Here is a 21940-nt window from a genome sequence, read left to right as displayed (position 1 = left end):
ATTGGTCAGAATGTGCTGAGGAACTTTAGATAATTTTTTCTTTGCTGTTGCTGATGATTAGAGGTAATAATAATAATATAAGCTTTTTTCTCTTCAGAAATATCTCTTTGTTCACAGAAAACAAGATTATCTTCCTATCCAAAAAGATGAAAACAACTGGGTTACTGTCAAAAGACAACCAAGTGAACACCCCAGACTAATGAGTAGAATCAATAAGAACGTGATTTTGGCGCTTTTAACATTGACAAGTTCTGCGTTTCTGCTGTTTCAGTTGTACTATTACAAGCATTATTTGTCAGCAAAGGTAATTATTTTTCTTTATCATTAGACTTCATGTTAGCTTTACATTTTCTTTTTTTTTTTCTTTTTTCATTTTTCTTTTATTATTCATATGTACATACAAGGCTTGGTTCATTTCTCCCCCCTGCCCCCACCCCCTCCCTTACCACCCACTCCGCCCCCTCCCTCTCCCCCCCCTCAATACCCAGCAGAAACTATTTTGCCCTTATCTCTAATTTTGTTGTAGAGAGAGTATAAGCAATAATAAGAAGGAACAAGTGTTTTTCTGGTTGAGATAAGGATAGCTATACAGGGAGTTGACTCACATTGATTTCCTGTGCATGTGTGTTACCTTCTAGGTTAATTCTTTTTGATCTCACCTTTTCTCTAGTACCTGTTCCCCTTTTCCTATTGGCCTCAGTTGCTTTAAGGTATCTGCTTTAGTTTCTCTGCGTTAAGGGCAACAAATGCTAGCTAGTTTTTTAGGTGTCTTACCTATCCTCACCCCTTGCTTGTGTGCTCTCGCTTTTATCATGTGCTCATAGTCCAATCCCCTTGTTGTGTTTGCCCTTGATCTAATGTCCGCATATGAGGGAGAACATACGATTTTTGGTCTTTTGGGCCAGGCTAACCTCACTCAGAATGATGTTCTCCAATTCCATCCATTTACCAGCGAATGATAACATTTCGTTCTTCTTCATGGCTGCATAAAATTCCATTGTGTATAGATACCACATTTTCTTAATCCATTCGTCAGTGGTGGGGCATCTTGGCTGTTTCCATAACTTGGCTATTGTGAATAGTGCCACAATAAACATGGGTGTGCAGGTGCCTCTGGAGTAACCTGTGTCACAGTCTTTTGGATATATCCCCAAGAGTGGTATTACTGGATCAAATGGTAGATCCATGTCTAGCTTTTTAAGTAACCTCCAAATTTTTTTCCAGAGTGGTTGTACTAGTCTACATTCCCACTACTAGTTCTCCTTTGTAGTATATAAAATCAATTCTATTTTTTAATTTTTGTAGAAACATTTCTGAAGGATTATCGTCTTTGTGGGATGTGACAAGCAATTCAAAATTACAATGAATCCTGAGTTCAACCCTCAGTATTGCAAAAAATAAAAAAATTACAGCCAGTGGCTCACGTCTGTAATCCTAACTACTTGTGAGGCTAAGACTGGGCGAATTGAGGTTCAAGCCCAGCCCAGGATAATACTTCACGAGATCCCATCTCCAAAATAACTAGAGCAAAATGGACTTGGAGGTGTGGCTCAGGCGCTGGGCACCTGCTTTGCAAATGCAAAGCCCTGTGTTCAAAGCCTAGTCCCACTAAAAAATTTTTTTAAAAAGTAAAATAGAAATGGTAAAAAAAATTACAGTCAAATGTTCATGTAATTGCATACTCAAGTTAGAAGTGCCAAGTTTCAGTGTTTAATCTATTGAAATTTTCTGGTATAGTTATATAAAAATATTCAACAGAAAATCCATTAGTTAAATGTATTTAGTGACAAGTAGTTTGTTTTACTATTGTGTATATTTTAATTTAGCATCTACCAGAGGAAGAGTAATCATATAAGTTACTTTATATGTGTAGGCATAAAGATGTAGAAATAATGATTTGGAAACTTAGTTGCTTCTTCTAGGAATAGTAAGTGTCTGCAGGACTGTTGAGAAGGACTGCAAAACTTTCCAGATTAGATTATCCTGATATCTATCATTGATTAGGGATGAAGGGATATTTGCTAATTTGGAGTTAAGGAAGGCCTATTTCTACTTATATTTAATTTAAGAGCATTACCAGAGAGTTCCTTTGGCCCTTGCTGGTTATATAAGGCTGGCTTTTCTATTATCCACTAGATTAATAAAATTAAAGATAAGGAACTAGTATTATTTTATCTATTGGATTTGCTAAAATTCTGTAGGTGGGTTATGGCTGACTCTTCAGAGGCAGAACAACCCTCCAGGTCTCTAAATTACAAACCCCTGCAGTGGAGTAGTCTTTTGAGCATTTTCTTGGGCCTCAGCTTTGAAGTACAGATGCTCTTCAATTTACAATGAGATTATGTCCTGATAAGCCCATCATAAGAAGCTGGAAATATTATAAGTCAAAAGTGCATTTAAAGCTGGGTGCTGGTGGCCCACATCTGTAATCCTAGCTACTCAGGAGGGAAAGATCAGGAAGATTGCAGTTTGAAACCAACCCAGGCAAATAGTTTGCAAGACCCTATCTAGAAAATACTCAACACAGAAAAGGGCTGAAGGGGTGGCTTTAGTGGTAGAGTGTCTGTCTAGCAAGCATGAGGCTCTGGGTTCAAACCTCAGTACCACCAAAGTGCATTTAATATGCCTAACCTACTGAATACTGTATATTAGCTTAGTGCTCTGTAGAGTATCAGTTGTATACCTCTGTGATCTGACTGACTGGCAGCTGTCCAGCATTGTGAGAGTACTCTAGCCCAGGAAAAGATAAAAAATCCAAATTTGAAGTACAGTTTCTACAGAATGAGTATTGCTTTCACCCCATTGTAAAGTCAAAAAATTGTGATAAGTTAGGGTCCATTCATAACTGGCTTACAGCTCATCAAAAAGGAAAAAAGATTCTGTAAGACCCACTAGAAAATGTGTAACTGTTCCTCATTTTTTACTGCACCTAATAGGATAGTGGGTTTATAAATCTGTGTGCTTTTGCTTATTCAATCTGTACTTATTGATCACCCATTATACTCAGGGTACTTAGCAGGAAAACTGAGATAAATAGAATAAAAATCTTACTCTCAAAAATTTATAATTTGGCATCAGTGGATCATGCCTAGCTACTCAGGAGGCAGAGGTCAGGATTATTGTGGTTTGAAGTCAGCCCAAGGCAAATACTTTATGAGACCCTATCTTGAAAAAAATTCTTCACCGAAAAAGGAGGGCTGGTGTTGTGGCTCAAGGTGTAGGCCCTGAGTTCAAGCCCCAGTACCTCAAAAAACAAAAAAAACCCTCACAATTTGGTAGGTGTAGGAACAGCAGTAATTCCTCTTTCAGTTATTTGGCTTTCAGTTAGTCATTTCACTTTTTTGAGCTTCCATTTCTTTAAATGGGGCTACTAGCAACTTTGCTGTTGAAATAATACATGATGCATCTAACTTTAGTGTTTAATACAGAGTGGATGCTTAGAAGATGATAGCTGTTAATAGCTATGTTTCCTTGTCCTGTTAAGGTTTACATTATACTGAGATGAATAAAATTGAACTCAATTATTACAGTGTCCTTAGGAGCCTACATGTATCACCTTTTCATAAGTGAGTTAACTAGGATCCAGGCATATTAAGTTTGTTGCTCATGATTACCAAATGAAGGTCCTAAAACTTATGACTTCACTTATAGAACTACTCTGACATGTAAATGAAAATATATTCCAAATAATTCTTTTAAATTAATAAAAGAATATATATAAATGAGATGGCCTTAAGGAATGCAACAGAAAATAATAAGATTGATGCCTAAGTGGAGGGAAGACAAAGAAAAGTTTGTATAAAGCACTGAGTAATCCAAACCTTATATTCTTGACACCTGTGCCTGCAGATATTGGCTGTTCTTGTTACCTACAAGGTCACTTATAGGGTTGTATGCTAGGATAGCGTTGCATTATATTTAGTAATCTGTGTTTTGGATTGGAAGGAGGAATGACTTGAAAGATGAGTTTGTATTTCAAATTTGACAGTAATTATTTACAGTGAACAATTTTTTACACCATCATGAGAACTGGAAATTAATCTTTTATTCATTTAGGTCATGTGAAACAAAAGTTTTTGAAATTTTTTAATCAGTCACTTAGTAATTTTCCTTGATCTTTGACTATGGGGGGGCTCACTCCATTTTACTCTAAAGGAAAAAGGTCATTGCTGGAGGATGAATATTACATTTGGCAGTCTGGTCTAATATGGCAAGCTTTGATAAATACTAGTGTCCCTCTTCTCCTACCCTCTACTATTTTTGCCTTTACTGAGGAAAAAGGTGAAAGAATTTCTTGCATTAGAATGAAAAGATTTTTGAAATTTTTCCATTTATTCTCAGACTTTAGACTGTAGTTTTCAGGCCAAATAGCTGTAATAAACTCTTTAATAGACGCAGCTTCCTCACCATTGACGATCATATTTATGAGTTCAGTGGCTTAGGACTAAATAAAAGAGTGATGTTTCTACTAGAGGGAAAGGTGCTGAGAGGCAGAAGGCGAAGGCTACCTGGAGGGTATTATGGCTAGTGTTTCTGATTCTTAGGTTTGCTAATTTATAAAAAATTGAAAAAATCAGTTATTGAAGACTTTAAAATTTTTAAAAAAATAAGTACTACCATGTCATTTTACAGGGGTATGTTTAAAGATAATATGAGTTAAGAATTTAGAGTTTTAGTTCCTGTAAGAAACTGAGGGATACTGCCTGTAAAAAGTACCAGAATTTTTTCTTAGATCTTTACTTCCATTTCTACAGTGCTTTTTCTTTCATGGCGTATTTTAGCTTGACTCAGTTATCAGTGGAGTCTGTAGCCACCAGATTATTTCTACCAGCATCTTACTCTGCCTGTCCACTGACTTATTTATTTCCCTTAAATTTTCATTCCAAGTATCTCCCAGGCAATGTTTTGGAATAACTATAGTCTTTTTTCCTTTTTTAACCTATTGACTTTAACTGTATGGCCATTTTAGACCAGCCATTCATTTGTTGAGTATTTGTTGAAAACTTACAATACACCAAACACAATATTAGGCTGTGAAACAAAATGGTGAATGAAGTTCAATCATTGCTTTCCAGGAACTCACAAATTGGGGGGCTTTGAGGTTAAGAGAGATTAAGACACAAACAGAAGATATATAAGCAAATAATAGTATAATATTTCCTTTTTCAAAGCACATGTCATCAGTCTCCATTTTGAACACTTCAGTACTTAAGAACTCTTCTGTCCCTAGTGTGTCTAGTTTTGTTTAACCTGCTATTGTTAGTTATTTTTCCTTCTGAAGTACCAATATAACCAAGTTCACCACATAGCATACCTGTGGAATAAGATATAAACTTCATAGCCCAGTATGTAGGATATTCTGTGTTTGCCTCTCCAGACCTTTCTTCATCATACTCTGTGACTTGGGAGGCTGACTTCCATGGACTGCATTAGCTGAGCTCCTTTGCCCTTTGGTTTCCAGTTGGGTTCAGCCAGTGGGAAACATCAGCTGGAGATTGGAGACTAGGAAGAAAAAGAGGTCAGGCTATTTATTCTCTTGGTTTTCTGTATGGTCATTTGTTACTGGTGACTGCATTCCCCCTATACGCTGCAGTTGGAGCCATGGGGTGCCAGTAGCTCTTCCTTTCTAGAGGCAGCCTGACCATTAAGATAATGAAATTTAAATTATAGGACCCCTCACTTCCTAGGCCCTCAGAAGGACTTAAGAGTATGTTTACAAAGCTACATAGTTTTATAACATTTGCAAAATATATTTTTGCATTATTTTTCTTACAAGGGGCTATTAAGATTGTATAATCTTAAGACCCTATAAAACTGCTTCTTCAATGGCCTTACCTAACTGTTCAAGCTTAGTTAATTATATGCAAAGTTTGCAGGAAATAAAAATTTCTAGATAACGTACTTGGGAGGGTATTACTGAATATTTCATGGACATCTTGTAGGATGAGTAGGAGTTCTCCAATGAAGTAGAAGGATGACAAGGCCATTACAAATAGAGGAAACAGCTTACTTAAAGAAAATTATCTATGTGGGTGTCTAGAAGAGGAGCATACTAGGCAGAAACCAAAGTAAGTACAAAGGTCTGGAGGCAGGAATGTTCCTGGCAGTTTTGAGAAGAGCACAGAGATTAATGTGGTGGCAGAGAAGCGAGATGGGGAGAATAACAGGTAAGACCAAGAGAGTTCCATGTTGTTGAGGGTCTTGTAAACCATTATAAGGACCTTGGGTCTTAGTCTCAGTAAGATTGTGAACCATAGGAAGGTTTTCAGTTGTTATGTGACATGATCTGACTTTTGTTTTAAAACAAGTAATTTGAAGAGTTAAAATGCTGTTTTTATAATTTACACAAAAGATAATGGCTTAGACAGGGGAGTTGGTGAGAAATGGAAAGTAGATCTATAAGCATATATTGATGGTTAGATATAGAATATGAAAGACAGAAGAGAGTCAAGGGAACTAATATTTTTGGCCTGGGTAATTGAAAGGGGGGAGTTACTGTTTACTGAGATGAGAAAGACTGGGAAGAAAAAGTTTGAGCAATGAAGAAGACCAAGAGGTTTTTTTGTACATGCCAAGTTTGAGGTATCTATTTGATATCCAAATTAAGAAGGCAAATGGACAATTGGATGTATAAGTCTGCAGTTCAAATGGTAGTATGAGTTGAAGTTTTAAGCAGATAGTAGTTAAAGCCATAAGACTAGATGAGATAGAAATAATTGAATATAGATTTGACTCAGAAAGAGAGCTAGAGAGAGAGAGACAGAGACAGAGAGAGAGAAGAGGAAAGAGGAAGAAGAATAAAGAGGAGAAGAGAAGAGGGAGGAAATGGGGATCTGAGCTTTGGAACCCTTCACCATGTCAGGAAAGTAGGAGGAGCAAACTAGTGAGACTAAGAAGGAGTAGTTAGAAATAGGAAACCTAGAAGTATGGGGATCCTGAGAGCCAAGTAAATGAAGTGTTTCAGTGAGGCAAATGTTATCTGCAATTCTTCGTAGATCAAATAAGACAAGAACTAATAACCTTTGGATTTAGCATGTGGAGGTCATTGGTGGTCTTGATGAATGCTTGGGAGAGTGAATTTCTGCTGAGTTCACAGGAGGAGAATTACTATTATTTTTTTTTTGAATAAGTTAAGATTATTTTTTTTTATTCATATGTGCATACAATGTTTGGGTCATTTCTTCCCCCTTCCCCCACCCCTTCCCTCTCCCCCCCCACCCCCTCAATACCCAGCAGAAACTATTTTGCCCTTATCTCTAATTTTGTTGAAGAGAGAGTATAAGCGATAATAGGAAGGAACAAGGGTTTTTGCTAGTTGAGATAAGGATACCTATACAGGGAGTTGACTCGCATTGATTTCCTATGCATGTGTGTTACCTTCTAGGTAAATTCTTCTTCATCTAACCTTTTCTCTAGTTCCTGGTCCACAGGAGGAGAATTAAAGGCAATGAGAACAGACCACCCATTAGGAGTTTTGCTATAAAGGGAGAAGGGGGGCAGAAAATGTTGGCAAAAGAGCAGCCTTGAAGTTTTTGGTAGTTTTGTTTCTTGTTTTAACTATTTTTTAAGATGGAAGAAATAAATAATATCATGTTTGTATGCAGATGGGAATTATCCAGCAGAGGAAGAAAAAGTGACTTGGCAAAAGAGTATGGGGATGGCCTTAAATAGAAAAGTAGGGAGTTCATCTGTTAGGAAAGGAGGGAAGGCAGACTATATGGATGTAATTTGATTAGGTAAGAAGATGTAGTGGAAGCTCTTGAAAGTTATCTGTTTTTATTTTCTCTCAAGGAGAAAGAAAGCAATGCTATAAGCTGAAGGATAGCATAGGGAGAGGGTGTTGGAACAAGAAAACAGCAGAAAAGTCTTCAAGGAGAGTAAGAGAATTAACCGACAAGGGAAATGTAGGATAACTGCTCGGCAGACTTAAGACCTTACTTAATGAATTAATGTGATGCCTAAGCAGCCACATTTAGCGGCAGCAGTTGCATGTTCAGAATAAGTAAAGAATTGGATTTGTTTATTTTTGAGATAAGGTCTCACTGTGTAGCCCAGACTGGCCTAGAACTCACAGTCCTCCTGTCTCAGTCTCCCAAATGCTGGGATTACAGTGTGCAGCATCATGCCTGGCTGAGAGTTGGATTTTTGCTAAGAAAGTAAAACGAAGTGAAATATAGGTGAATTCACTAGAAATTTATTTATCCTAAACTCAATAAACTAAATAGCTCAGAACTTCAGTCTTTTTTTTTTTTTTTTTTTAACTAATGAAGAGCTACAGGGAGTAACAAATGGGTGTAGTACAGAATTTGCAATCTCATTTCAGGATTGAAGATTGAAAAGCTGCCTCTTTATTATTGTTTTTTTTTTCCTTAAATAACATTTGTAAGAAAATGTTATTGTCTGAATTAGAGAGCTTGTGATGAGACAGCAATTCTGACTGTACCTTAATTACTCAGTATATTCATCTGTCTCTGTCTCCTTTCCCCTTCAATTAGCAAACTCTTATTAAGCATTTACTACTTAACCAAGCACTATGCTAGGCACTGGTAATACAAAAATGGATTGGTCTTGGCCTCTGCCCTTGAGTGTGCAGTGGTTTAGTGAGAAGATGAGTTTTCTTTGAGCACATTTCATTTTGAAGTTGAGGCTACTCTAATTGTTCTTCAGTTCATTTATAGCTTATAGATAAAGAACACATTGAAAGTGTGAAAGGGGGAAAGGAAATAAAGGAGAATGATGGAGGAGGTGAATTCAACTATGATATATTTTAAGAACTTTTGTGAATGACACAATATACCCCAGTATCCCAGTACAGTGTAACACAGTACAACAATAATATGATTTTATATACATATATATATGTATGTGTGTATAATAAAAAAAATATGGTAAGCTTCTTTGAACTTGAAACATTCTTTCTCTTGTTTTTAGATTAGCAGACATTCTTTCTCCTATTACTCTTAAAGTATTTGGGGGCTTATCAGATGAAAACTAATAATGTTTTTCTTCCTTTTGTCTTTTGGGACCTGATTATTTTTTTAAAGTACAACTCTTAACAATTGACATTATGACATATGCTGGGAGTAGACAAGGGTATACAGTTCATATGTGGAAATGTCAAACACAGTACCTGACACTTAGAAGCTGTTCAATAAATATTATATTTTCCTACCACTTTGCCAAGATCTCTGAACACTAATTCAGTGTGTGGAGGTAAACTGAGGTTAGGAGTATGGCGCTAAATGGACACACCCTAGTTCTAGAGAGAGAGCAGAGGGTTTACTGTTCATTGACACATATTAATTGGTTCAGGATATATATGACTATATACATATATAGAGAGAGAGCTAACTTACTGCAGTCCATCAGTGGTTTACATCTTGGGTTGCTGTATTATAAAGTTATAGAATTCTTAGCTCTTGACTTTATGAAAATAACTTTTGGATAATGCTTTTTAATGACTCTGAGATAATTTTATAGTTTGACTTTCATATTCACCCTAACTGTAATGGTATATTCAGGGCTTTGAATTTCCTAAAGTATTCTTTTGTTATCTTCCTAGAATGGAGCTGGTTTATCAAAATCTAGAGGAAGCAAGATTGGATTTGATAGCACACAGTGGGTATGTACAGTAAATAAGAAATTCTTTAGTTATGATGTTCATTTAGTTCATGTGTTTATGTACTTCTTAACTATTTGTGTAATAAAGACAATGACAATAGTCACCTTGGAGATAGGTTAGATAGAGGCAAGGAAGGAGCAGGCCCCACCAAGTGCTTTACATGGAGTATCTCATTTAGTTCTTTATAGAAACCTTAAGAAGTCAGCTGAGTATGGTGGCTCGAGTCTGTAATCCTAGCTATTTCAGCCTGGGCAAAAAGTGCATGAGACCCTATCTCAACTAGTGGCTGGGTGTGGTGGTACATACCTGTCATCCCAGCTACACAGGGAAGCATAAATAGAAGGATGGTGGTCTACGCAGGCCTGAGCAAAGCAAGACCCTATCTCAAAAATGACCAATGCAGCTGGGTGCTGGTAGCTCACACCTGTAATCCTAGCTACTCAGGAGACAGAGATCAGGAGGATCATGGTTTGAAGCCAGCCCTGGGCAAATAGTTTGTGAGACCCTATCTTGAAAAAACCCATCAGGAAAAAAGGCTGGTGGAGTGACTCAAGATGTAGGCCCTGAGTTCAAACCACAGCACCGCAAAAAAATAAATGTAAAAAAGGGCTGACCAAGTGGCTAAAGTGGTAGAGTGCCTGCCTAGTAAGTACAAGGCCCTGAATTCAATGCCCAGTTCTGCCCACCCCCGCAAAAAGAAACCTTAAGAAGTCAGTATATATTGTTATTTTCAATTTGCTTAGAGAGATTAAGGTTAGTTGGCTCATGTCTGAGTCCTGATTCTCACTGTCTACCTTTATGACTTTTATTCACTAAGCTATTATGCTTCCCCAAAATGAATGAATATGTGAACCAGAATTGAACTATGAATATAAGGGAAGATTAACGATCAGGAATAAAAACCTATTCAATATGTTACCTTTATAAGATGAAGAAAACTAACATTTATCCTGACCATATATTTTGTGTTGATATCAGGCTTCTTTGTAATCAGAGATGTGGAAGGCTAAAGAGTCGCCAAAATTTTAAGTCATTGCTGACACTAGCTGTTTAAAAGTAAAGTTTGTTTGGACATGATGACCCACACCTGTAATTACAACTACTCAAGAGGCAGAGATTGGTTTGAGGCCAGCCAGGGCAAAAAGTTAACCACCTCTAACTCAACCAACAAGCCTGGTAGTGCACATCTGTGATCCCAGTTACACAGGAGGCTTAAGTGGTAAAGAGCTTGCCTAAGTAGTGCAAGGTCCTGAGTTCAAACCCCAGTAATAGTACAATAAATAAATAAAAGTTTGCACATCCTGTTATCAGACTTCTTTGTTATCTAGTCTGGAAATATCAATGTGAACTTTAATTTGTTCAAAATAGCAAACGTTTTCCTTTGTGTATTTAGGGTGGTGTGAAGGGAAAGGAGAGCATCATATTCTTGGGTTTTATATTACCTAGTCACAGTTGAACTGAGAGCATTTAGGAAAGAAAAGGATGATAATTAGAATCCAGCCTTTTACTAAGAGCAAGGCCTATCAAACCCTTTTAGATTTGATAGCATTTTTAATACCAGTAGATGGTCAGCATATCCTATATTCAACATGACATTTTTCTTTCTCATGAACTAAATGAATTACTGAAGGGCAGATGATAATAGTGTTGATTTAGAATTAATTGGATTCACAATCAGTTGGTCACCTGTTCCCAAGGAGCATTAATGATAGCATTGATAATGACCTAGAAGTTACATTTAGAAAATGAATTATAAAATCTTTCTTTGATCCTTCCTTAATCAATATTTATATTAATAACTGTAATGAAACCATAATGTGTTCATCATATTTGTGTTTATCAAACATTTAAGCACCTTAGATCATTTCTCTTTTATTTTCTAGATACAAGCACAGAAAGCATTAATTCTAAAAGAAAAAAATTAATAAAAGTAGACTATCAAAATGTAAAGCTTCTACTCACTAAGACACTATTAAAAAAGTGAAAGGACATGCATGTTTATTCATGCAATAAACACTACTTGGTCAAACTATTTTTTTGTTTTTTTAAAAATTACTGGAATTGATTTTCTAATATTTTAATCATTTTTGCATCTATATTCATGAGGGATGGTGATTAGTAATTTTCTTACTTTTGTAATGTCTTGTTAGGTTTAGCTAATTAGTATTATACTGGCCTCATAAAATCATTTAGGATATAATTCCCTTCTCAGTTTTCTGAGTTTTTGTAGAATTGCTATCCTTCCTAAAAACTTTGATAGAATTTGCCAGTGAAGTATGAGTCTGGAACTTTTCTTGTACTTTTTAGGGCAGCTTTTTTTTTTCTGAAGATAATAAAGAATGATTTATTAGGAAAGCAAAAGTACACCTCGAGGTATGAGGCAGGCAGTTAAGTAAGAATCAACTGCCTAAACAGGAACAGCACCCCTCAAGGGGTAAGGAGGGCAGATGGATAAGAACCAAATGCCCATTTTTTGGTTTTGTTTTAATAACAGATTCAGTTTCTCTAATAGGTCTGGGGCAATTAAGATTTCCTATCATCTTGTGGTAGTTTTATTAACATTTGTCTTATTTTATCTAAGTTGCTGAACTTTTTGGTATAATGTTTATTCTTTTTCTTTAGCTAAGAGGAAAAAGAATATTCCACTAAGAGGTATTAAATTTCACTATATGTGGGAATGATCAAGCAGGTAATTTATTTTGGTCTGATTCTCTTGCTGAGAAAGATTACTAAGCAGCATTTATAAATATGAAGAAAAGTAGCATATCCAATTAATTTTTGTTTTTGAAAGGTTAACATTACTGATTTTTAAAAAGTGACAGATCTGCATTTCCTCACTCACTTTTGCTTGAAAAGATTTAGCTAATACAAGAGAATAATTTTTAAATGCAGTTTTCTTCTCAGATACCACTTCCTCTGTGAAGATTTCCTTTTTAGATGTTAACTAGTAGCCTGCTCTTCTGTACTGTGTGTTTTTATTGTAGTACATTTTACCTTGTGTTACAATCATTCATCTTTTCTGGAATTACATTTATTGAAGGAAGAACCATATGTGTAGTGGAATGATAACCATGCTATCTATTGTATAAACTCTATATACATTCTTATAAAATTAATAAACAAAAATTTAACAAAGTAAGTTATTGTATTGGTTTATTGGTATTAAGGTGATGTTTTTGCTTCAAACAGCGTGCAGTTAAAAAATTTATTACGCTAACATCCAGCCAAAATGTACCAGTGTTCCTTATTGATCCTTCTGTTCTGGAATTGATTAATAAAAACTTGGAATATGTCAAAAATATTTCTCATGGCTCCACTTCAGAATGCAAGTTTTTCTGTGTCCCAAGAGAGTTTACTGCATTTGCACTGCAATATCACCTGTGGAAGAATGAGGTAGGTCGATTGCTTCTGATAATGGAATATGTATCTTACATAACAGTATGGAATTAAGCCAGTTTAAGATGTAAAACATTTAATATTTTTCTTAAAACTTTCATACTATCAGGAATATTTTCAGCTATAAGAAACAACACAGTAATAGCTAAAGCAGATTCCTGTCTTTTCTTATAAAACAAGGTTACAGGATTGATATCTGTTAGTGTTAGTTTAACTGCCCACTGATATTAAAGCTGAAGTTCTTTATTCATTTACTTCATCATTGTAAAATAGCTGTCATAACTCCAAGTATCACATCCATGTTCAAGATAAGAAGGGAGGAAAGAATGTAACATCCATCTTTTGAAGGGAAATTTTTCTCAGAAGCTTCTGGTAAACTGCTGTTTATATCTCACTGCTCAAAACTATAATTACATGTCTCCTAGTTGTGAGGGAGGGCTAAATACAAGAATTTCACATCTCCAATAATGGAGGAAGGGATTGGATGATGAATTTCAGTGTATGTTGCATAAGGTAGACATTTAAGAATAGTATCTTGGTCCAATGCATTCTTCTCATTTTGTAACTGCACAGTACTTGTTTTGGGTGGGGTTTTTTTTGCACAATATTTGTTTGATACTTGAGTAGAATGTTTTTTAGATGTGTCTAAAAATTCAAACTTATATTTCCATCCTGCTTTATGATTTCATGGCCAAAGTCAGACAGTAGTCAAAAAAAAGTGTCAGCCAAGCATACCAAAATGTTGCTTATTTATTTAGAATATTTTTACCATAGTTTGGATATTGTTTAAATGTATCCCCCAAAAATTAATGTGTTGGAAACCTGGTCCCAACTGTAGGGGGATGTAGAGTATTTATGTGGTAGATTCTGGTGGGGAAGGTTCTTGCCTTTGAAAGAGATTAAGGTAGTTCTTCTAAAACCCTGAATTAGTTCCCAAAAGAATTTTGTTATAAAAAGAGTAAGTCTGACCCCACCCACCTCTCTGACGTCTTTTTTCAAGATGTGATCTCTTTTCTTTAACATACATTCCTGTTTTTCGTCATTGAACCCTCATCAGAGCTATGCTGTTTTGACTTCAGCCTCCACATCTATAAGCTAAATAAACCTCTTTCCTTTGTAAAGTTGGCCTACTTCAGGTATTTTATATGACAATACAAAACAGACTATTCAACCTTTAATTTCCTAACTTCACTATTTTTCATTCCTATTTTTAATTTTTTTATATAATTAAAAAATGAGTATTAGATTAAATGAGCATAACTAGATAGTCAGCCACCCAAGATAGATGTGCAGTAGTTCTACCATGGGATCTGTTTTAGTTGTATTGAACCCTTGTAGGTGGGGTTCACCTTCCAGAGTGGTATGATGGCCCAGGAAAGCAGTATAAACTGCAGTTCCCTTGATTGACCCCACACTCTTATGCAGGGCATGGAGAATGAAACTAACTTGTCTTGAGCTAATGGTTCTTTCCAGACAGTGATGGAGGTGATAAAAACAGATGAATTATTTTTATGTACATGGTCTTTGTTTATGTGCTGACTTTTTCTCCTCATTTTACATTTTGAAAATGTTAAATTTATAAGGAAGTTAGACCTTGATTTTTAAATTTAGTTTTTATTTTTAGCAAAATGATACTAGTACTAAGTTTAAAAAGTCACATAGTAAAGCAAATCTCAATAAAGAAGAGTAGTGTCTTCTTTTCCCACCTTTTAGTCCCACTCCTAGTTCCCACCACTTTTAACTCTTTCTGCCTTTTTCTCACTTATAAATGTTTGCATTTCTGTTGTTAATATGTGATTTTGATGTTGAATTATAAGAATTTAGCTCTTATATTAGCTTAATCTCTAGTGAATACACACCACACACACACACAACACACACACATACACCTCCCATCATCACACCGAATGAATGCATTTTGTAGTTAAATGAATAATCAATATTTACCTTCTTTTTTTTCTTTTTTCTTTTTTTGGCAAAACTGGGGTTTGAATTCAGGGCTTCATGCTTGCAAGCAGGTACCCTAGCGCTTGAGCCACACCTCCAAGCCCAGTATGTATCTTCTTATGAGTGTGTAGGTGTCCACATGGAAGCTAACTACTCTGGTTAGATGCCTTTTTTCATGACTCCATTCTCCTTTATTGTTTGCTACTATATATATATATTTTTATATATATATATATATATGTATTTTATATATATATATAAAATTCAACTATGAACTTTGCAACAGAAACATTAAAAAACTCTCAGCAAGATCTGTAATCCCTGTTTCTTTTTTTTCTTGGAGACATTCCTCCTGAAGCTCTTGGTCTTTTTGCTCTAACAGAGTCTGCTGTACCCATATTGTTCTGGAACTCCCCTTCATAGCATTGTAGAAAACCCTTTCATTTTTCCTGTGTTAAAAACACCTGTTTTTTAAGATTTTTTGGTTTGCTTTTAATCATTCCAAGGAAGCACATTCTTCCATAATCTCCTGAGAAAGACTGAAATCTTGTATATCTGAAAATATTTGTTTGACCTTTACCTTTGATTTTTAGTTTAATTTATACATCATTTGGCTTCTACTTACTATGTAACAAATGACTCCAGAAATTTACTGTATGAAAACAACTGTTGGTTTAGGTCATGATTCTGTGATTTAGCAATTTGGGTGGGATTAGCTGGGCAGTTCTGATCTCAGCTAAGCTACCTTACGTAGCTGCTTCTTTAGGGCAGACTAAATTATCATTATTGTAGTTAGGTAAAAATGCTGTTGGCTTTTGTATTTAGATCTCGTTTTCCAGCTATTGTATTGAACTCAAAAGGTACACTGTAGTAGTTTATTCTCTCTCTCTCTTTCTCTCTCTGTCTCTCTCTCTCCATCCCTCCCTCCTTCCATCCCTCCTTCTCTTTCTCCCTCTCTCCTCCCTCCTCTCCCCCTCCCCCCCCAACTCTCCTCCTTCTCCTCCCTTGTTCTTTCTGAATATAGATCAGTGTATTATTTGTACAAAAAGACAATTTTGTCTCTTCTTTTCTGACTCTGACTCCTAATTTGTTTTTGTTTCCTTTTTAAAAAAAAACTGATTTAGGTAGGGCACCTAGCAATTGCATTGAAAGCAAGTATTCTTTTATGAATGATGGACTTAAAAATTGATCTTATTTTGTTATTTTTGCTCTATTACTTTCTCTGTTTTCAACTGTTTGATTTTTTAAAAAAAATCATTAACTGCCATTGTTTTTTATCATATCTTATTTGAAATTTTCTTTCTTTTTTATTTAGTTATTTACTTATTTTGTAGGACTGAGATTGAACTCAGAGTCTCCTGCTTACTAGGCAAATACTCTACCACTTGAGCCATACCCCAAGTCCTTTTGCTTTTAGTTTGTGTCTCAGATAGGGTCTTGTGCTAACTTTTGCCTGGACTGAACTGTGATCCTCTTACCTTTGCCTCCCAAGTAGCTGGAGTTACAGGCATGCACTGCCATGCCTAGCCCTCATATTTTTATTTTCTAAAAAATTCTTGTACTCTGTTCCTTCTTATAGCATTCTGTTCTTACTTCATGGGAACAATTTTATCTTTATTGCTGTATGGATATTAAAGTTTTGGTTTTCTAAAAAGTCTTTTTCTCTTTGCATTTCGTTTTGCTAAATCCCTTCCTTTTGGATGTTTATTTTGTGATATATTTGTTTATTTTTTTGTGTGATTTTTAGTATACAGGTTTTCTATAATGTTTGTTGATCTCGGTTCATATTTAAGAACAAGAGACTGAAAACCAATTAGAAGCATTTTTTTAATGGTTAGGCTTTATTAACTGGTGTTCCTACTTTTAGCATTTACTTTATAGAAATTAACCAGAGAACACTAAAATAAGCATTCTTATCTCAAGGAAGAAATGTGGCTTAATTTAGTTTTGATACTAGCTTTTAGTTTTAGATATTCAAGTTTGATCTTTGTTTGATTCTAGGAAGGTTGGTTTCGGATAGCTGAGAATATGGGATTTCAGTGCCTAAAGATTGAGAGCAAAGATCCTCGGCTAGATGGGATAGACTCACTTTCTGGAACTGAAATCCCCCTACACTATGTCTGTAGATTGTCCACTCATGCTATCCACTTGGTAGTCTTTCATGAGAGGAGTGGCAACTACCTCTGGCATGGCCATCTACGACTCAAAGGACACATCGACAGGAAATTTGTTCCTTTTCGAAAGCTACACTTCGGTCGTTATCCTGGAGCTTTTGACAGGTAAATTTAGAGCCAAAAGGGGAGATGTGTAATGAGTTTTGTCTAGTCATGAATTTTTAAACTTTTAACATTTTTAAGTGAAATCTAATATATAATTCGTGTGAATGTTCATAGTAACTTCGTTGGTAATGCTCCCATATTAAGAGCGATTCAAATATCCTTCAATAATAAAAGGATATATATTAACACACACACATATTTCATACAGTGAAGTATGAATACAGCAGGGAAATGAACGAGAGCACTGTGTATTAGCATGGGTGATTCCTACAATGTTGAATGACACAAACGAGGCTGAAAAGAAAAAATATCACGATTACATTTACAGGAACTTCAAATACACGCTAAATTATGTTCATAGATATATACTGAGATAGTCTAAAATTATTAAGGATAGTGACGAAGCAGTACCAGAAAAAACAAAGTAGGAGTTTACCTCTTAGGGATGAGGGGGAGCAGTGATATGGTGACATATACAAAGAATTGCTAGGAAGTTGGTAAGATTCAATTTCTGTGGTGGAGACATGGCTTTTATAACATTATTTTGTGCCTGTGTGTTTTATCCACTTTCTTAATATATTTTTTTAAAACATGGCTGGTATGGTTGCTGACTGATATAATTCCAGCAGTTGGAAGGCCAAAGCAGGGGGAGTACAAGTTCAAGGACAGCCTGGGCTACATAGTAAGACCCTGCCATAGAAAAACCAAAACAAAACCAAAAAAATTTTTAAATACATAAGTAAACTATGTACAAAAGTATATCCTTAGCTATCACAATAATAGTAATGTTTCTTGCAAGAAATAGTTATTTGAAGGCACTCATGTAAAATCTGATTAGCTGTAAATTATATTTACAACTACAGGATGAAAACAACATTATTGAAATTAGACAATGAGTATAAAGTTTTTAACCTAGAGTTATACTTTTCTTCCCCTTTTGAAATCAATAATGGTATTATAATCTGCTTGAAATACCAGATTCAGATGTGAAGGTAGAAGCAAACATTTGCCTTTTGAGCTGGGTGCCAGTGGCTCACGCCTATAATCATAGCTACTTAGGAGGCAGAGATCAGGAGGATCATGATTCAAAGCTAGCCCAGGCAAATAGTTCACAAAACCCTATCTCAAAAAAACCCCTCACAAAAAAAGGGCTGGTGGAGTGGCTCAAGGTGTAGGCCCTGAGTTCAAGCCCCAGTACTGAAAAAAAAAAAAAATTCCCTTTTGCCTAAAGGTTTACCCTCCTTGTAAAAATTTTCATATTGATAACCTTTGTTGGCAACTTCCAACTTCCAGAGAGACAATGCTTATCTGTTACACTGGTAAGAGCATATTTATAAGCATATTTATTCTTGCCTTCTTATTAGTATTTAAAATCACATACTTGAGGAACAACTGAAAAAGATACTCAAAACTGGAGTCATCTATATTTTTCTGTGTATGTGAAGTCATACCTTTTGTAAACCAAACCAGGTTTTTAGGAATATAAATAACCAAAAAAAGAATAGGGTGTGGAGAAAAGTAGTTTGTTCTAAATGTTGGCTCTTATTATTTTACTCAAAATCTTAGCTACTGTTTCCTTACTACTTTTATGCATATTTTTCTTATTCTATATTTCAGATAAGTTTTTCTAGACAGGCACTATGTTTTAGGTTTTTTTTTTAAAGCCTCTTGAGTTTACTTCAAAGTTTAATGATTGAATTTATTTCAAAATTGTCATTCAACAAATACTTGTTAAGTGTAATGTATGCCATTAGACAAAAGGCATCTCTATATAATTTTATATAAAGAGGAATAGAGAACCCTCAAAGAATATTTATACAATGAGTTCCAAGTAGTTTGCCTGTTAATGAGACTCAGGTTATTGTAATTTACTTACTGTGTCTTAAGGATTAAAAAATTTGCTTAAAAGTAAATTGACAATCTAAAATGTCATTTAACTGTCCTTTGTGCTTAAAATGCCAAAGTGTATATGAGTAAAAATATTTTAAAGCACATTAGCCAAAATACTTAAAACTCATTTCCTATTTGATGGCAAATTTTCAAGATCTTCTTAAAGTTGCTAATTGATACCCAAGATAACTGAAGAAAATATATTTGGTGTTGAGCCATTTTGCTGATGTTTACTATTTTAAAAAGGCTGCTAGTGTTCTGGATTAAATCCTTATAATAAAGCTTAACTTTTGTTTTCAGGCCAGAGTTACAGCAAGTTGCTGTTGATGGACTAGAAGTTCTCATTCCAAAAAATCCAGTGCACTTTCTAGAAGAAATACCACACTCTCGATTTATTGAGTGTAGGTATAAAGAAGCTCGAGCATTCTTTCAGGTAAGAGACAACCAAATAATGTGCTTTTTAAATTAAAGGACATGTTATGTAGTATTGGGGGGATGGATGTGAAGGGACTTATGAAAAATAGATAAAACATCTTTTTGGATTCATCTCTTTTCTTCTAGTTTGTTTTCTTTTAATTTTTTTAAAAAGTAGATTAAAAATTAAACTTAAAAAACTATTTCCACTGGACATAGTGGCATATACCTATAATCTCAACACTTAGGAGACTAAGTGGATATCAAGTTCTAGACAAGTCCGGGCTACTCAGTGAGACCCTGTCTCCAAAAACAACAGCAAGGCCAAGTGCTGGTGGCTAACACTTGTAATCCTAGCTACTCAGGAGCAGAGATCAGGAAGATCATAGTTTGAGGCCAGCCCAGGCAAATAATATGCCAGTCCCTATCGGGAAAATACCCAACACAAATAAAAAAACAGGCTGGCAGAGTAGCTCAAGTGGTAGAGCGCCTGTCTAGCAAGTGTGAGGCCCCTGAGTTCAAACTCCGCAGTACTACCAAAAACAACAACAAAAGTTGTAAAATTCTAATTCCTCCACAAGTGGATAAATTGATATTCATGGTTTCATTTGAGTAGACTTTGATAGGGTTAGCACTGGCCTCTGCCTTCAGTTATGATAATTCATAAACTTTATAAGAGATACTGAGTTCTCTTTTTGAATCCAAGTAAAAGAAAGCTATTGTAGAAAATAGACTTGTCAATTTAGACAAGACTTCATGGAAAATACAGTTTGTCTCAGAGGTTTGTCACTGAATATGAATTTTTGTGTTTATGAAGGTCTTTGAAGACAAATGCCATATAGAGATCAAGTGCTTTTTGAACTTTATTCTGCTGCTCTAGCTTTCAATTTAGTAAACATTTATTGAAATGTTTCCTAGACTTCTGACCCTGGGAATATAAAGATGATTTTGAAGGGTATGAAAATTTATCTCTTTAGATATGACATGAAGCCAGAAATATAGTGAAAACAGGCAAATTGACAGTGGGGTTTTGCTACTCCTTGCACTTGCCCTTTACTTTCTGGGATTCTCTACCAAAAAAGAAAAAAAACTGAATGCACGAGGGCAAGAACGGAATTGAAAAATGAAGTACCAGCTTTATTATTGCTACCAAGAGTCCAAGACTCATAAATACAAAACTCACATTTCTCTTGAATGGCATGCTGTCAACAAAGATATAGGCCTGACAGCCCAAGTGGGCCTTCCTTTAAATTTATAATTGTGGAACTAGAAAATTTCCTAAGTCTCATGGATAAGAAACTGGAAAACCACATGTGTGGATGAGTTTCCTCTAGTAGGCAAGTGTTGCCTGACATTTCCCCACCACGTGGTGGTAGGAAGTAGAAGAGATGGAGGTTGTTGATTAAACTTAATCACTCATTCTTTCTATCTTCAGGGCATTTGCTCTGTCATAGCAATTTTCACAGTGAGTAGTGGATGTGTATTTTATCCCCCTACTAAATTCTTCCTGATGACAGACATCTTACTTTATTCACCTCTGTAGCATCAGCATCTGTCACGGTACCTGGCACGAAGAAAAGATGCTGTGAATGTGGGGAAAGGCATGGACAATAAGGTGCCCATCTGAATCAAGTACTTTCCCAATGACACTTTTTAGAAGTTCTCTTGTCCTAACAAGGTTGGAGCTACCTAACAAGCCTTTGCCCAGATTCATTTGCCCTTCTTATTTGTGAAAAGGCATTATAAAATGCAAAATGTTTCAAAATACTAAGAAATCATGTGGATATTTTTTAATTCCATATATATATTTTTTACCTCTTTTCTCTCCTGCTAATATATTGGTATTACTATTGCCAAGTGATTAATAGATTCGATAGGTTTTTTTAATCCTTATCCTCTTAAATGTTTGATTCTTCATCATTTCTTTTGTTAGAACCTTGATTAAAAATACCAGGAGGATCTGTTTTCAAATTAAAGCAAACATACACATATTTGAACACTTGGTGGCGCCAAACAGTCTCAAATGCAGTGCCCAGTGTAAAACAAGCAATGAGCTAATCTAATAAACCTTATAAAGCAACTTCCTTTCTTTTTAAAATGATAATTGTTTGCTTTTGTTTTTTTGATTTGTGAGACAGGATTTCACTATTCAGCCCAGGCTGGCCTCAAGCTCACAATATTCCTTCCTCAGCCTCCTGAGTGCTGGAATTATAGATGGATACACAACCACGTCCAGCAGTAATGATTTTTTTTTTTTTATAAAAATTGCAAGTACAACACAAATAGCATTTTTTTTCCTGAGCCATTTGGGAGTAAACTGCAGACAAAATGTTCAAACATTAGGTAGGGTAGAGCAAGAGAGGTGTTTGTGCACAGGTGTGGCCTAGTGTTA

General features: G+C 35.4%; 1 protein-coding gene across 4 annotated transcripts in view; it reads left to right on the top strand.

Annotated features, from left to right (window-relative positions):
• The window catches only part of Fktn (fukutin), a 60821-nt gene that overhangs the window by 5587 nt on the left and 33294 nt on the right, over positions 1 to 21940 (top strand). For 2 of the 4 annotated variants that reach the window (XM_074051326.1, XM_074051325.1), the window contains exons 2-6: positions 98 to 304; positions 9563 to 9622; positions 12812 to 13015; positions 16967 to 17244; positions 19435 to 19567. In XM_074051326.1, coding sequence (XP_073907427.1) covers positions 200 to 304; positions 9563 to 9622; positions 12812 to 13015; positions 16967 to 17244; positions 19435 to 19567 — 780 coding nt within the window. In that variant the 5' untranslated portion in view covers positions 98 to 199. The remainder of the gene's footprint in view (positions 1 to 97; positions 305 to 9562; positions 9623 to 12811; positions 13016 to 16966; positions 17245 to 19434; positions 19568 to 21940) is intronic. The other 2 variants (XM_074051327.1, XM_074051328.1) reach the window with 1 other exon arrangement.

The sequence above is a fragment of the Castor canadensis genome, chromosome 13, assembly GCF_047511655.1.
Source record: "Castor canadensis chromosome 13, mCasCan1.hap1v2, whole genome shotgun sequence".
NCBI lineage: Eukaryota > Metazoa > Chordata > Mammalia > Rodentia > Castoridae > Castor > Castor canadensis.
The sequence above is the reverse complement of the archived record's forward strand: the minus strand, read 5'-3'. Positions and strand labels throughout refer to the sequence as shown.